Source organism: Peromyscus leucopus, chromosome 11, assembly GCF_004664715.2.
Source record: "Peromyscus leucopus breed LL Stock chromosome 11, UCI_PerLeu_2.1, whole genome shotgun sequence".
Classification (NCBI taxonomy): domain Eukaryota; kingdom Metazoa; phylum Chordata; class Mammalia; order Rodentia; family Cricetidae; genus Peromyscus; species Peromyscus leucopus.
Genome location: NC_051072.1, coordinates 44758775 through 44776066, shown reverse-complemented (window position 1 = coordinate 44776066; position 17292 = coordinate 44758775). Strand labels below are relative to the sequence as shown.

Below are 17292 nucleotides of genomic sequence, written 5' to 3'. Positions count from 1 at the left end.
TCACTCAGTACCACTCAGAACAGAAACAGTGCTTCACATTGCCTATCAGTGAAACATCGGTGTCACAGTAGCAAGCACTACCAACATTACTCAATGTTTCCTGAGCTTATTCTCAGCAGAGGGTAGGGGCAGTTAGACTCCTTTTTCCATTATAATCTCCCTTTGTGTCTCTGTGGAGCTGTGAGTTGGGCATGACTGGAGGTGGAACTCTCCTGAGCTGGTTTTGGCACCTACTGGGATCCTAGCAGCAGGTACCTGCAATGGGAAGAAACCCAGAATGTCTAGGGAGACAACTTGGTTATGGACTGGCTCCCGCAGGGACGGTGAGCAGTTCAAATCACAATGTTCATGCGGATGTCACTAACTGGGGCTCATCTAGGCTGGTTTCAGCAGCGCCGGGAAGTCTGTGCCGAGGTGTGAGCATGGCAACAGGAGTCTCTAGACAGCATGACATTGCAAGTTGTAATTCGGGGTGGGGTGGAGGGGGGGTGGTAGGAGTGGGGGGTGGGGTGAGGGTGGAGGAGTATCTAGGCCATAGTATGTGTAGTATGGTGAGCAGGGCCTGGTAAGAGCTGGGTATGTTGTTAAGGTCCTAGGAGGTTGAGATGTATAGCAGAGAGCCCGCCCTCGGGGAGCTGAGACATTAGGTTCTGAGCTTGGAACAACAGCTAACAATACGGTCTCATCAGCTGGTGTTGAGAGGCGTTCATGGCTACCCCATGGCTGTACTTGATTACCGGGGGTTCTCAAGCTAGGTCTACACTTCCACATCTGCAGAGAGACACTCAAGGGCATACGTGCAGCATTCACAGTCTACATTCAAGTGAAAACCACATATTTTCAAAATGAGTACTACAAGTGCAAACAGGTAGAAGGATATTCTGAGGAAAACCAGCCTTGAACTGGGTCTAATTAAACCATCCCCAATTAGCATACTGAAATACTTAACTTACCACAAAAAACGACTGAACAAATAACCAGAGCCCCCTTGCCACCCAGACTCTGAGGGCTCAGAAAGTTTCCACAGGATTGTGGAAGAAGACGGAGGCCCTTCTAGAGTGCACTGCGTAAGCCCACTGCCGTGCGGCCAGTCACGTGTGGTGCCACGGCTTCTGTGATCCCCAGAACGGTCTGCATCCTTACAGGAGCCGCTAAGTGAAAGCTGCCAGGCTCCGGAGCAGTGGTCCTCAACCGCTGCTGCTGCACCCCTTTAACGCAGTTCCTCACGGTGTGGGGACCCCCAAACACAAAAATATTTTGTTGCTACTTCATACCTGTAATTTTGCTACAGTTACAAACTGTAATGCAAATATCTGATATACAACCCCCCCACCCCACCCCGAAAGGGTTTGGGGTCTCGACGCCTAGGTTGAAAACCGCTATTTTAGGCTGTTCTGTAGACCTGCATTCCTCTAGCTAGCTACAGTAGCCTCACAGGTCTCCTCAGGAAAAGCTTCTCTTCTTCAAGGCATCTAACATTTAATTTGCATGATGTGATAGTAGGCACCCTTATTTTTACCCGTGGGGATAAGGTTTATTTCCCCCGAACCTCCCCCTCTAACAAAGAGCTTTTATATCTGTTCATGTTTTACATCCCATGAACGCTTATAAAACCACCTTGTAAAGAAAACTGAGGTCAAATTTAAGATTTTTCCCAAGACAACACAGATGTCTAACATGAACAATAGCAGAGTAAAATTCTTAAAATGCTTAGTTTACTGATTTTTTCCTTATTACTTCATCATCACCCTTAATTCATTATAATTATTTAAAGTCTCACAAAAAAAATAAGGTTTTGGTTAAGACAGAGCCTCAATACATAGCCCCAGCTATTCTAGAAGTTGCTCTGTAGACCAGGCTGGCCTCAAACTCACAGAGATCTGCCTGCCTCTGCCTCCCGAGTGGTGGGTTAAATGCAAGAGCCATTACACCCAGCAATTTAATTGTTCTTTATTTTATTCTCTTCAAACCTTTGCTCCTTTAGCTCATAATTTTGTTTTTTCCTTCACAAGAGCTTCATATATCTGGTTCCTTCCTTCCTTCCTTCCTTCCTTCCTTCTTTTCCTTCCTTCCTTCCTTCCTTTCTTCCTTCCTTCCTTCCTTCTGGCTGGGAACTCACTATGTAGACTAGGCTACCCTTGAAGTCATAAAGATCGGACTTCCTTTGTTTTCAGAGTACTGGGATTAAAGACATGTGCCATCATGCTTGGCCTGATTTTTTTGTTTGTTTATTTTTTGTTTTTTTTCAAGACAGGGTTTCTCTGTGTAGCCCTGGCTGTCCTGGAACTAACGCCATAGACCAGGCTGACCTCGAACTCAGAGATCTGCCTGCCTCTGCCTCTCAAGTGCTGGGATTAAAGATGTGCACAACCATACCCGGCCCTAAGAATTTTCTGGTTTTGGTGATTTTTTTTTTAAGTTAAAAGAAGAAATTATAATGCCGAAAGAACTCTGAAGATTGTTTCTCTGAATGCTATCTAAACAATGGATTCAGCTTGCGCACTTAATCAGACTCGAAGAGACGATCTTGTGACATGTACAATATAGAAAGAAACTAACAGAAAATGTCTAAAAAAAAAAAAAAAACAAAAACAAAAAAAAAAAAACAATGGATTCATAAATTGAATTTGCTAATGTTGAAAGACATCAGAATGTGTTATGGGACCTACTGCACATACTAACACAGAACAGAACTTCTTTACTTCCCCCACTCCCCCATTTGCAGTTTTAAGCCCCCCTACCCCAGCATTTACGGTATTAGTGAGGGATCCAGGGAAGACGACCTCAGGTAGAAGTCTGGATTCCTGGGCTGGAGAGATGCACAACAACCTGCCTGATGACCAATGTGGCCCCACAGCTCCACCACATGTTCCACCAAAGGATGTGCCAAGCATTCACCACCCGACACATGCATATGAGGACACCGGGCACACACTACGTGGGACACGCTTCTTTGGGAGAAACTGTAATCAGGATATACTGTTCCATTCGGCATACACTTGCTGAGTCCCTATTTATCTCAGACTCTAGGGAAATAAAGAAATAGTTTCATATGTAAAACAAAACGATTTACTAACAGATAATGTTAGTATTATGTACTAGGAGGGAAAAAGAAGTTACGTACTTAGAGAGGCACAAAAAATTAAAGCAAGGGCACCAAGCCATGGTAGATGCTGACGGTACCTTACATCTGGGTCCCCGAGCTTCTGAAGGCCTGACGAGATTGTCAGCAGTCAGCACTGGCTATGAAAAACTAGACATAGTGTAAAAATTAGGCTTAGGATTAGGGTCTGGAGAAGGGTCTGCAGGTGCCACCATGGGCTGCAAGGGTGGCTGTAGAAGCCCTGTGGGAGCCCGGTCTCGGGTTTCTCGTGGCTTTACCCAGCAGATCTGCATAGAGAGGATGATTAGCACCACAGGCCTGAGTGCAGGTGTCTGAGATGGTCTGCACTTGGCTGTGCTGGGGGAGGAGGTCTTTTGCTCCACCCCTTGGCGTCTCTATAAAAACCCTGGGGCAGAGACAGTCGGGGGGGCGTTGGAATAGGTTCCAGGCCCTCCTGAGGCTATCCTTTATTTTCTATCTGTTTATCTCCACAATATAAATCTTTCTATCTAATATTTCCTACTGCTTAAACTCAAGAAAACTCTGGGGAACTGTGGGGTTGGTGGGTAAACGCCCCGCAGGTGGAAAAAAAAACAAAAACAAAGAACAACCTTGAAACAGCCCAAGAAGCAGGCCAAAGAGACAGGTAAGGAAGACAAGGTTTTCAAGCAGAAACAAAAAGAAATAGAAGATACTCAAGGAGCTGAAGGCCAAGGTTGTGGGGAAGGACGGGCTACAGGTAGAATTAAGAAAGCTGGTAAACAGGGAGTGCTAGCGCCAAGAGGGGAAGTGGACACAGGCCGCTCCCTAACCCAGAACCCACCTCCAATTGAGAGCCACTCGCAGAGGAAAATGGAGTCTCACTGGGTCTAAGGGCAGGCCCCAAGCCGTAGGAGACGGCCAACACAAAACGAACTCAGTAGCATTTTTGGAGGTTCTTTGTCTCATAATGCTTTGTCAGGGCCTGTCCATCCTTCCTTTTTAAGCTTACATGTCCATTGCATGTATATTATAGTTTCCAGTTTTATGTTTTTATGAAATTTCTGTTGTGTGTGAATGTGTGTCTTTGCATTTATATGTGTTTCTTAAGCTTTTTCTTCTGTTTGTTTTTATCTTATATATACTTTTAGATATCTGTATTCTAATGAGAAAGAAAGGGTATGGATTTAGGCGGGCTGGGAGGCTCTGGGGTGCGTTACAGGAGGACAAACCATAATCAGATATACTATATGAAAAAAACTATTAATAAAACAAATAAAGAAATCTGGCAAAAAGTAAGCTGTTCCTTGTACCTGAGATGACAGTGACCCTCTTCCGTTCACATTTAACCCTTGCATTCCCTGCTCTAACATCTGCCACCTACAGCTAGAATGAATTGTTAGTCTAGATCCTCCTGTGCATTGTAATAAACTTTTGTAAATAAGTAATAAACTTTCATATATATAATTTTTAATAATGTGGGTGTGTGTCTGAATATGGGCAGGTATATGGAATACAGGTGCCTAGGGAGGTCAGAGGCCAGAGGTGTATGATCCCTTGGAGCTGGAGTCAGTGGTTGGAAGCCACTTGACATGGGTACTGGGAACTGAATTTGGGTCCTCTGGAAGAGCAGTAAGTACTCTTAACTGCTGAGCTCTCTCTCCAGCCCCTAGACTTACATATTTTAAAATTAAAAAAAAAAAAAAAGTAAAGAAAGGGAACAGGTCATAACGACTTCTGTACCTAGTTTTTTGTTTATGGTTTTAGGGTACTGGTTCTTTTAATTTGGTGTTTAATCTCCACACCTGTTTAAACTAGGCAAGAGTAGGTTAAAAGCACCTAAACTTGATCTGGGGATGCAGGCCAGGTGATAATGCTACATGCTTAGCATGTACAAGGCTCTGGGTTCAATCACTCAACATCGTCTACTTAAACTCATGACCCATTTATCACCACCGTAACATTTAAATTCTTTTAAGTCAGTAATCGGCTAAGAATAATTGGTAAGCTCAAGCCTGAAGCTCTTAAAAAAAAAAAGATACAAACAATATTATAATAGTGCATTCTAATTTTTAAATCTAGCTTGCATTATTCAAGCCCTATTTCACCAAAGACTTCCTCCTGTGTGTTTATTACTTACTTAGCAGACTATTGGAATAACATATCTTATGTTATTTATCATAAACAAACTGTATGCTTTTATCATCAGTGTAGCTGGAAAGAGTTATGTGTGAAACCCTTGATTTATTGCTGGTTTTTAGTAAATGATTCATAAGCCTTTGTCAGTACTAGGAAATGCCAAGACCTCAACCATCCCTGTGTCAGGGACAAGGACAGAATCTCTAGTTAGTGAAAAAATACAGGACCCCCCCCCCCCACACACATAAGACAGGGAACTAGAAAATCTTACGGTCAGGTTGCCTAGCGACAGGACATTGAGTCAGAGCCCTTGACCTTTTCACCCTGTAAACATCCTATACAAACATCCTGTTATCTTGCCCCACCCTATGCAGATAACAGCTTCTTGCTTCCCCTCATCCTGCAGAACTATATAAACCCTCCTGGAGAAAAATAAAGTTGCACCTTGATCAGAATCTTGTCTTGTGTATTTTCTTTGTGTCTCCTGTCCCTATCATTCCTTCCTTAGGGTGGTCGAGAACCCGTTGAGGCCCTGCTGGCGGGGCAATCCCTGCTTGTTGTGGAATATTCCTTTACACTATGTGAAGATATTTCACTGTGGTTGGCTTAATAAAAAACTAAATGGCCCATAGCTAGGCAGGATTTTCGGAGCAGAGAGAACACTGGGAAGAAGAAGGGGAGAGTTACCAGCTGGAGACAAAGAGAAGCAGGAGAGCAGGGTGGATAGCACATAGATGATGCAAACAAGCCTCGGGCAGCACACAGAGTAGTTTTATATCAACTTGACATAGGTATAGTTGTCTGACAGGAGGGAACTGAGAAAACACCTACATAAGATCCGGCTGTAGGCAAGCCTGCGGGACATTTTCTTAATTAATGATAGATGTGGGAGGGCCTAGCCCATTGTAGATGGGGCCACCCCTATGCTTGTGGTCCCAGGTTCTTCAAGAAAGCAGGCTGAGTAAGGTGTGGTGGAGCACACCTTTAATCCCAGCACTTGGGAGGCAGAGGCAGGTAGATCTCTGTGAGTTTGAGGCCAGCCTGGTCTACAAAGCATGTCCCAGGACAGCTAGGGCTACACAGAGAGACCATGTCTCGAAAAAACAACAGAAGTAAGCAAGCAAGCAGGCAGGCTGAGTAAGCCATGAGGAGCAAGTCAGTATGCAACACCTTTCCATGGTTCCTGCATCAGCTTTGGCCTCCAAGTACCTGCCTGGTTTGAATTCTTGTCTTGGCTTCCTTCAGTGCACTCTGATTCTGGTTATGTAAGCCAAATAAACCCTTCTTCAAGTTCCTTTTTTTTTTTTTTTTTTTTTTTGAGACAGGGTTTCTCTGTGTAGCTTTGCACCTTTCCTGGATCTCACTCTGAAGACCAGGGTGGTCTTGAACTCACAGAGATCCACCTGGCTCTGCCTCCCAAGTGCTGGGATTAAAGACGTGTGCCACCACCGCCTGGCTCAAGATCATGGTGTTTGATCACAGTCACCCTAACTATGACTAAGACAGACAGACACACACACACACACACACACACACACATTTCTTTTCCTTCCTTTCTTCCTTCCTTCTTTTTTTTTTTTTTTTTTTTTTTTTGAGAAAAGATCTCACTATGAAGCCCTGGCTGGCCTGGAACCCACTACCTAGACCACGTTGTCCTCAAGCTTACAGAGAACTGCCTGCCTCTGCCTCCCGAGTGCTGGGATTAAATACATGTGCCATCATGTCTGGCTGACAACACTTGCATTTACAGATGCTGGGCAATCTACATGAGAGAGATGTCCTCAATCTGTGATGAGACTTTTTCAGTTTTACCACTTATGTAAATCAGTGTGTATCTGTGCACACCACAAAATGAGATGCTGTATGCAACACTCAGCAATTTCTATCCTTCACCATTTCTAGGACTAAGTCCCATTGTTCCATGGTTGCTACAGTTTATTCCTTTCAGTGCTATAAATAACACATCCGTGCACACATGTACTCTATTTAATTTGTTTTCTTGCTGATGGACATCTGGGATACATCAGTGTTTGCCATTATAATGCTGTATGACATTTGCCCAATTTGGTCTGTCCACAAATGCAGAAGCACCTCTAGTTAATTCCTAGGGAGGATGGCAGAGGATATGCTAGGTCACCTGGAATTCAAGGTCAATTTTAAGTCATTAAGTTTGTCTTCAAGTCCCTAAGTTGTTCCTCTTTTTAATGAATTTCATCAATATTTGCACTGCATGAGCAATCCCATTGACTCACAGCTGCGATGATGCAGACATCTTCTGACCTCTTCATTTTTGGCAATTTCATCAGTGAGAAATGATAACTTACGGTGGTCCTCATTTACAGCACCTGCTTACTAACGAGGCTGAGCTCTTCCATGTTAGTTACCATTTGTGCCTCTTCCAAATTGTCCTTCATGTCACCTGCTCACATTTCCACTGGGATGCCTCTCTGACACTGACTGGTAGTGTACTCCTCCACCCACCTTAGGATGCTTTGCTAGTAAAATGCCTTGTTACTTTCTCTAGCATTTGATTTGTCTTTTGCTTTATAAATTAAAAGTCCTTTGTTGTAATGCAGTTCAGCTTAGTGGCCTTGTATTTCAGTTGGCACTTTCTGTGCCTTATTTGAGAACTTCATCCCTGCCCAGATATAAGGATGCCATCCTCTACGGAGTTCTGGAAGCTTTACATTGTAGATTAAGACCTTAGTGGACCTGGAATTGTGTTTCAGTTCACTGGAGGAAGAAGAGTCAATGTTATTTTTTCCCATGTAACTAGCTCATGTTCCAGCACCAATTACTGGAGGCTTTGTTTTCGAATGTGCCACTGACTCTTTTAGTTTGATGGACATTTACTAGACGCTGATGTTGTACCAGGCCTGCCAGAGGCACTAGACAGAAGCCAGCATTTACCTGCTCTGTACAGTCTACATGGTGTCTGACAAGCACCCACCAATGGCTTCTGACCTGCACTTTTTCTACTAAGAACTAGGGCTGCCTCACAGACTGTCAGAGTAAATCAGATGGCTCTGTATCTATACCGATGTAAAGCAGTGTTTTAAACCACACATCAGGAGCAAGAGTGCCGTGGTTAGCTCTATGCTGAACTACAATCTCTTTCATACATTTAGTTAACACATTCTTTATTTGGAGGTTTTGAAACATGAGTGTAAATTACTGATATTCCCCAGATGGAGATGTGACATCTTATATTTGGGCACATCCCAAGGACTCATCATCTGCTTCCTTAGCCTTCTGCTGTGACAAAATACCTGAGATAATCAGCTCATAATGATGGAAGGACTCTATTATCTCATGGTGTCTTCACATGGGCAGCTGGCTATGTCACTCTGGGGCTGTAACGAAGCACTCTATCACGTGCAGAGTGCAAGGTAGACGGCACCTCACAATGGGAGGCAAACACGGAAGGGGCATTTCCATCAAGGGCATGCCTTCAACGACTTAACTTCTTTCCACCAGGCTTTATCTCCTAATGGTTCTTCCTCCTGTCAACTGCCAAAGGCTGGGGCAAAGCACTCAACACACTGGACACTGGGAGATAATTCAAGGTCCAAACATCACTCAAAGCAGTATGACAGAAATCATGACCTATGACCTCTACGACATAAGTGGCTTTACTGTAGCTTTGACGGATCATCCCTGCTGGAGGGCTGAGTCTCTTGCAAAGAAACCCTAACACCTTGATCAGCCATACAGTAAGATACACTCTGATAAACTTCAGAAAGAGACCATGTGGAGTGTCCTGTGTAACTGGCCAAACTGTGTCTCATCAAATGCATGTGTAGAAGCTGTGACCTCTGTGTGGTTGTGTTGGGAGATAACTGAAGTTAAATGAGGTCACAAAGCTGTGATCTTAATCTGAAAAGACTGGTGACCTTGCATTAAAAAGAGCAGATACTCATCTCATGCCTGGGCAAGCACTGAGCAAAGGCCACGTGATGCTGTGGACAGGCAGTGTGCAAGCCACTGAGTAAAGGCCACGTGAGTGCCGTGGACAGGCAGTGTGCAAGCCACTCAGTAAAGGCCACGTGAGTGCCGTGGACAGGCAGTGTGCAAGCCAGTGTAGGCACGGAGGCGTGGACAGGCAGAGTGCAAGCCAATGAGTAAAGGTCACGTGAGTGCTGTGGAAAGGCAGTGTGCAAGCCACTGAGCAAAGGCCACGTGAGTGCCGTGGAAAGGCAGTATGTAAGCCAGAATGAGAGCTCCATAGAGACTTCCATAGACTTCCACAGCCCACGCTGACCCAGACAGTTTGAGCTTTGCAAAGCGAGAGAAAGATACTGAGCTATCTCCAAGCAAGCCACTTCAACTCCAGCCACCCCCTCAAGGGTTTACTGAGCTTCTAACTCAGAACTGCCTAGCAGACTCCCTCCTGAGATAAATCCTGGTCCACAGAAACTGAGAAAATGAGATGACTGTGGACCTTTCTGAGCACTTTGATTAAAATGCTTAATATTTAATGGACAATTGGAACCTTTTTTGGACACAGATATGTACAAAGAAAGAATTGTGAAATATAATTTCACATTTCTCCCATCCAGGTATTAACCCTGCTTAGCTTAAGAGATCTGATGAGTTCAGTGTGGTCAGAGTAGTCTGTCTGTGGACCATAATTTTACCTTCTGTAGCCCCGGCTGTCCTAAGAACTCACTCTGTAGCCCAGGCTGGCCTCGAACTCACAGAGATCACCTGATTCTGCCTCCCAAGTGCTGGGATTAAAGGCGTGCGCCACCACAGCCAGCAATTTCACATTTCTATTCATTAATTTTAAGTGAAACAAAATAACAAGATAACATCTAGTATCTGGTTACTTTCTGGACAACTCAGTATTATAAGATTAGCTTCATTTTGGTAAAGTAAGCCTAAAATCACTGACTCTGAAGTAATTATAACTGTCATTTCTGTAGCTTGTCTTCTGTGTCACAGTATGGCTGTCCTGTATCCTTTACAGTTAGAACAGTTGCAGTATGTCTAATTTTGTCCTTATCTATAAATGGGATGATATTTATATTTTTAAAGCACCCACCTTGGTAGAAAACTGACATTGATAATTGTAGCTTTTAAAAAACACTGCCTATTTTGTCCTGGAAGGTTTTTAAAAGTAACTACATTTACCTAATGCAATGAGTCTCAAAAACAAACACAATAGTTAGGCTTCATTACTCTGATACAGAACCTTAGCACACAGCAAAAGACACTAAAAATATCCACGCAGCAATCACCTAGTACGAGTAACTACTCAGAAGGAGGTGGTAACTTTGGAACCAAACCTGGAACATCTTACATTGTTTCAGTGAAGTCTAAACAAGCCAGCCCAACCCTGGCAGTGGTGGGGCACATCTTTAATCCCAGCACTCGGGAGGCAGAGGCAGGCGGATCTCTGTGAGTTTGAGGCCAGCCTGGGCTACCAAGTGAGTTCTAGGACAGCCAGAGAAAAAAACTCCTCAAAACAAAAAACAAACAAACCAACCCAAACCAGCCCAAGTAAACACACAAACTCCACGGATGCACTGGTGCCTAACAGGTCGGTAGGGCGTCAGCCCATGTTCCAGGTGTCATCTGCTCTCAAGTGGGGTGGAGATGGTCCCAACACAAAACGTAAAAGGAGGGCAGGGAATCCAATGGGACAACCTTCTGCATCCGGGCAACACCCGAGAGAGCCAGAGAGGGAGCAGAGTGAAGGAAAACTTGACTCCAAACAAGAACCTACTTACGAAGGTCTGGGAGTGCAGCTCAGTGGTAAGGTGCATGCCTGGCAGGGAGGCCAGGGTAATGACCCCTCGTGGTGCCAAAGGAGGGGGGCAGTAATTTAGACAGTAAGGAATATCATAAACTTACTTTCATTTGTTATTTTTATAGTGCCAAAGAGGAACCATATTGATGATTATCAACTACAGAGCGAAAAATGATCACGGGGCATGAGAAACTAGAGAGCATGCGCACTTCACACGCCAATCACAGCGGCATGTTCTGCCAGGAGCTGCAAATTAAACAGCAGTGAACAACAAAAACCAAAACCTTATTTCAATTCTTGTCATAAAAAGAAAGTTTTTATATTTCTGACTTTGCAAAAAGAAAACATGCATAATAAAACACAAATGTGAAATTTCAGTACTTTTCAACAGAATGCTGGGAAATGTCAGGAAAGTAAGAATTTGAAGCAAAGGCATGCTTATAATGCTGGCAGGCAAAGGCCCATCAGTGATGAGACATCAAAGGCATTCAAGGCAATTCACCTACAACACTCATTATGTGGAATTTCTGTGAGTCCTGGAAACGCTGAGGAGAAATGTAGGACGGCTTTGGCATATCAGCAGCATATAATCAAGGCTGTTGTGGGATATTTGCACACTGTGTGAAGATGTATTGCTGTGATTGGTGTAATAAAGAGCTGAACAGCCAATAGCTAGGCAGGAGGTATAGGTAGGACTTCTGGGCATAGAGAGGAATTAAGAGGAGATAATCGAGGGGTAGAGAGATGCTGAGACATGGAGAGGAAACAGGAGGTACAAGATGGAAGAGAGGTAAAAGCCACATGGTAGGACATAGATTAATATCAATGGATTAACTAAAGTTGTAAGAGCTAGTTAGGAACAAGCCTAAGCTATAGGTCGAGCTTTCATAATTAATGAGAGGACTCTGTGTCATTATTTGGGAGCTGGCTGGTGGAACAGAAAAAGACTTGTTACACAATACTAAAGATAAGACCACAAGATCCTCAGATAACAACCCAATTTCATTTGCATCTAATTGATTTGGTCTAATATAAGCCTTGCAATAGTTTGGAAAGTCAAAGAGCTTTCTCCACTGAGCTACCAAGTTCATGATGGCTTCAAAAAGCTTAGATTTATGGATGTGCACTTTCTACATTCAGTTTTATTCGTAAGTGAATGCAATTAATAACTCAATATATATGCAACTGATATAAAACAACACTGGAAATAATTACTATAATTGCTGAAAACAAACTCTAGGAAAATTCAAGTACTTTTTACTCTTGATCACAGGTTCTCACCTTTTCCTCTTGTATTAATAAAGGTTAAAGCCAGGGCCCTGCACATCCACACACCCCCTCTACATGATATGTACCCAGCCCCCAGGTTCTTACATCTAAAAAATGTGTACGTTTGTGTGTGCCTGTGTATGTGCATGCTGGCAGACGACGGTGGCTAGCAGAGGGTTTGGGTCTCCTGGAGCTAGAATCACAGGCAGCGCGTGAGCCACTCAGCGTGGGCGCTGGAAACCACGCGTGGCTACGCTGCGAGAGCGGCGAGCACTCTCTCCGGCGGAGCGTCCTCTGTAGCCCAGGTTATTCTCGCTACGCACTTTGTTCCTCTTCCTTTTCAAGGACTTACTCTCATTGACCACTTACTTGTAAATGAACAATTCTCTGAAATACATCTTCTCTCATGCTCATCTCGATATCAAAACGAGAAAGCCGTTTGTCTGCTTCCGTGCTCGCGGCCCGCACGTCTCTGTCAGGCGACACGTGCTGAGGGAAGTCCAGCGTGGTCCTCTCCACTGTTGAGGAAGAAGAGACCGTGAACACGACAGGACCCGTCAAACCGACAGGAGGCCAACTATCTCGCTTTGAGAGTAACGAACGGCGAGGAAATGTTCTCATTTCGTGCTCTCTGCAAAGGCTCTCAGTACTATCAAAAGCAGTCCTGGATGCGGGAGTTGGCTGCTCACTTGGCATCACTGTGAACACGCTAGGGCTGTGCACTCGGCCCTGATAAAGCACATTCAGGGCATAATTGACTAACTGTGAATTACAAAGACACAGTTCCTGTACGTAGCTGCCATGATCTGGGGAGGGAGGGGCCTGGGCATGAAGATGGATGGCAGAGCCTGTGGGGTGTCAGTGAGAGGGATATCAGCTCAGAGGCAGCAGCTCCCGAAGAGCTAGGACACTAGGCAGTCTGCTCTGGAGAACAACTCTAGAAGAGGAAGGGTCTGCTGTGTTCCGGAAAAACAAGAGACTGAAAGCAGGGGACCCTGCCGGGGCACCGGATATTTACAAAACAAGCCAATCGATGCAGCAGGAAGGGGTTTATATAAAGAAGTTCTTAATCATTTCCCCTACTACAGACTCCTTGCAGAGTCTAATCTAAATTATAGGCCCCACCCAAATGCACATATCAAATAAAAAATTCTAGATATTCTAGCTACATCCAGCAAGCAGCTGATGCTATGGCTATGCCTGTTAAAGATGATGGTAATGGCCTGCTCTAATCTTCACTGTTAAGTCAGTTGTTGGCTTATACTTTAATTGGACACAATTAATATTAAAAGTCTCACTCTATAGTCCAGGCTGGCCTTGAACTATCATTCTCCTGCTTCAGCCTCCTGAGTGTTAGCATACAGGTATACCCTGCTATGTCCGGGCTTACCATCAGAATTCGGCCTGTTTTATAAACTGGTAAAAATTACCCAAACAATACAGAGTAGACACAGAGCCATCCTTTACTCAGGAAGGAACAGTGCAGGCAAATACTGCCACACTCACATCCGTCCTCTTCAAACACTGCTACCAGTAAAGCTACTAAAAACACGACAGAAAGAGCAGAATAAATGCATCGTTTCTTCAATTAAGCCACACTCCCAGCCCTACAATACACATTTGTAAAAAATCAACTTCTGTAATTATCTTTTAGCCCTTGACTCTGTGTGTGTGTGTGTGTGTGTGTGTGTGTGTGTGTGTGTGTGTGTATTTGGTAATTAAGGGAAAGGTGGCACAGATTAAAATTTCCATACATAGAGCACTGTTTTAGAGCTACAGGTAATAATATAGTTACAATTTTGGCTTACTAAAAAGCAATTAAAGTTTCTCACGAACCTAAATGGGTAACAACATAAAGTGCAGGAGCCTAAAACTGGAAACAATCCTGAACAATACACCGAAGACCATTTCCTTCCTTCCTTTACCACAGAAACCTGGAAGCCGACTTCCCTTCCCTCTGCCAAGCTATAAACAATGCTTCTGTGCCCAGGGCGGACAGCAGACGAATAAGACTCACCGCTACTGTAGCACACCCCAGAACAGGCAGTTAAGAGAATTAGTTTTGAGAAGTCTACTCTCTCAGAGGCTTGATGGCTAACCGTAAAGATAAATTTATGGAGAGCAAGAACAAATATCGCAAACTTCTACACACATTTAAAATATTCAGTACTGGGGAAACCCAGGACTCCGGAGAAGTCTTTAAATGGGTTTGTGCTCCTCCCCCTCCCTGTTTTCCTTCCTTCCCAAACAAATGCACACGCTCTTAGGCTGACACACTAGCCTGCTGAGGAAAAGGAACTGAGGAAGAAATGAGAACAAACCTGTGCTGCTGGAAAAACCCTGCGTAACAGGGACCGGCGGCGGCAGCGGCCATGCCCGTGACTGACAGCCAGGACCGGGCAGATCCTTCACTCCGGAGTTTACAGTTAGGCCTTAGAAGATGCAGTAGCCACTAACCCGAGTGAAGAGCTTGGCAGGGGGGACAGATATGGACGCCAATACAGAGAGAAGAGCGAATACCCGAGGCCTTATGACGGTGGTGTGCAGGGTAGGGGACACTGGGTGACGAGGGGCTAGCAGAAGCTCAAGTCACTAGAGCTGTGCTGGTTTCAGACGACCTTCCAGTTTCCAGAACACACACGAATATTTATGATATCCAGTTTGCATATAGAATTTTTTTTTTTTTTTTCGAGACAGGGTTTCTCTGTGTAGCTTTGCGCCTTTCCTGGAACTCGCTTTGGAGACCAGGCTGTCCTCGAGCTCACAGAGATCTGCCTGCCTCTGCCTCTCGAGTGCTGGGATTAAAGGCGTGCGCCACCACCGCCTGGCACATATAGAATTTTATATGCACAATTTTTATACCTAATATACAATTATATAATAAACAAAATTTATATACATTATTTAAGTGAAGCCTGGGTACACAGCCAAGGTTGTTTAGTCATACTTATCCTACAGAAATATGCCCAAATAATCAAGTAATCAAGTAATCAAAGTGAATCTTCATTTGTATAAGTCGAAGGACATGTTTAAAACAACACAGATGAAGACAGAGAAATGAATGAAGAAAAATCAACTGTAAAGAGCCCGCCATCGAGACACTCATCATTGCGATGTGCTGAGCTGGAGGGCGTTGTGGAAGAGACTAACAATGAAGTTGGCGAACCGGCTCACTGGCCTCCACAGGTAGCCTCATCTAGTCAGCTGAGGGCCTGACTAGAACAAAAAGTCAAGTGGAATTTTCTAGGAGGCTGACTCTATGTCACACACAGCTCCTCCTGGGGCTTGGGACTGCAGGCCCACACTGCATAGCTTAGCCTTGCTACCTTCCACGCTTATGTGAGAGATCTCTCCACACCTGTGCATACACCAGACGGCTCTGCTTCCTGGAGACTCATGATAGATACAACATCATTAACACTGTCTTGTAGTTTTCCTTCTCTCTTTCTGTGTTTTTTCTGTTGTTGTTTTTGAGATGAGGTCTTGGTCTACAGTCATACCTAGCCTTATACTTACTACACAACACTAGCTGGCCTTAAACTCTCAGCAATCCTCCTGCCTCAGTCTCCCAAAGGCTAGGATCACAGGTTCCTTCTGTATGCTTTTCTCCTATGCTGTGATATACTCTTTCTAGCCATGATTTTAATGGCTATGGGGAGTTACAAAGGATGGATGTTTCATCATTTATCTAGCTACCACACTGTGTCTCTAATTCTACAATGACGTGATTATCAGCTGCCATTTAGAGCTTGTGTCGAAGCCTGTGTTATGAAACAGTACCTATTTACACATTAATTTGTATAGGAATCCCGCCGTTGTTATTTCATTGGAATGAATTTCTAGATGCAGGATTTCTGGGTGCGGGTACGAGACTCTTGGTAGTTCTGATGTGCAGAAAAGAGAATGCACACTGTGCGGGGTGAGAGAGGGCACACCGTGCAGGGTGAGGTGAGAGAGTGCACACCACAGGGTGAGAGAGTGCACACCGGGCAAGGTGAGGTGAGAGAGTGCACACTGGGCAGGGTGAGGAGTGTGCACACCGTGCAGCACCTCATGAAGCTCACAGACCTTAGTTAATTTAATTCTCGGCAATAACCAGCCCTGTGTGAGAGTTAATTTCTTGTAAAGTGGGTAACTGACTGTCCGGACAAGAAGGGTAAAAGGCTGTAGATTCTGCAGGACACCCGGGTGCTCACGTCTCCACCCACCTATGTACTTGACTTCCACATCGGCCAGCACCTGCAAACAGTTCTCATAAGTTACGTCCTTCAGGTCGATCGTCCCCACAGCGTCGTACACCTGCTTGGTCTGTGTGATGAGCTCTTCTGTCCTCGTCCTGATCTGCTCTGGAGAGAGGTCCCATCTCAGCACGTTCCTGCCAGCAGCGATGGCGTAGGAAGACGCAGCCTGAAGCGGAGACACCAGCTCTCTTCCCAACGTCATTCTGAGCAGAATCTGGGAACCACCAGCTCTAAAAAGAATTGGGAAAAAAGAATAGAAGTTAAGGACTTCTGTTGGCCAGAGGTTAAATATAAACATATAATGAAATGAGATAGCAGGTAAGAACTTTTCAAAAAAGAAACAACCCTTTCCTAAAGGAAAAAAAAAATGAGTGAAAATGTTCTTTATTTTCTTGCATAATTATAGTTTTAGTGGAATTTTTACTATGCAAACATGGACTTGAATATATGAAATCATATGAAAGAAAGATAGCTGTCAGATATATGACAACTGTCCTTTAAACACTAAACTAATTGGGGCTGGAGAGAAGGCTCGGTAGTTAAGAGCATTGGCTGCTCTACCAGGGGGCATGGGTTCAATTCCCACCACTCACATGGCAGCTCACAACTGTCTGTAACTCTAGTTCCAGGGGATCCAACATCCTCACATAGACATACATGCAATCAAAACACCAATAAAATAAATAAATAATTTAAAATTAAACTAATCTCTCCTGTGCAAGTTTCTATCTACTGTGTACATAGATTTTTTTTTTAATTATAGGTTTTGCTAAAGAACATTACAAATATTCTTTTCATGTAAGATATCA

The 17292-nt window shown here is 44.2% G+C and overlaps 1 protein-coding gene across 2 annotated transcripts in view; it reads right to left on the bottom strand.

The window, feature by feature from the left end:
* Nln (neurolysin) overlaps nucleotides 1-17292 on the bottom strand; it is a 102199-nt gene that overhangs the window by 47187 nt on the left and 37720 nt on the right. For both annotated transcript variants that reach the window (XM_028883826.2, XM_037209456.1), the window contains exons 2-3: nucleotides 16451-16713; nucleotides 12612-12760 (exon numbers count right to left, since the gene is read on the bottom strand). In XM_028883826.2, the coding sequence (XP_028739659.1) occupies nucleotides 12612-12760; nucleotides 16451-16713 (412 nt within the window). The remainder of the gene's footprint in view (nucleotides 1-12611; nucleotides 12761-16450; nucleotides 16714-17292) is intronic.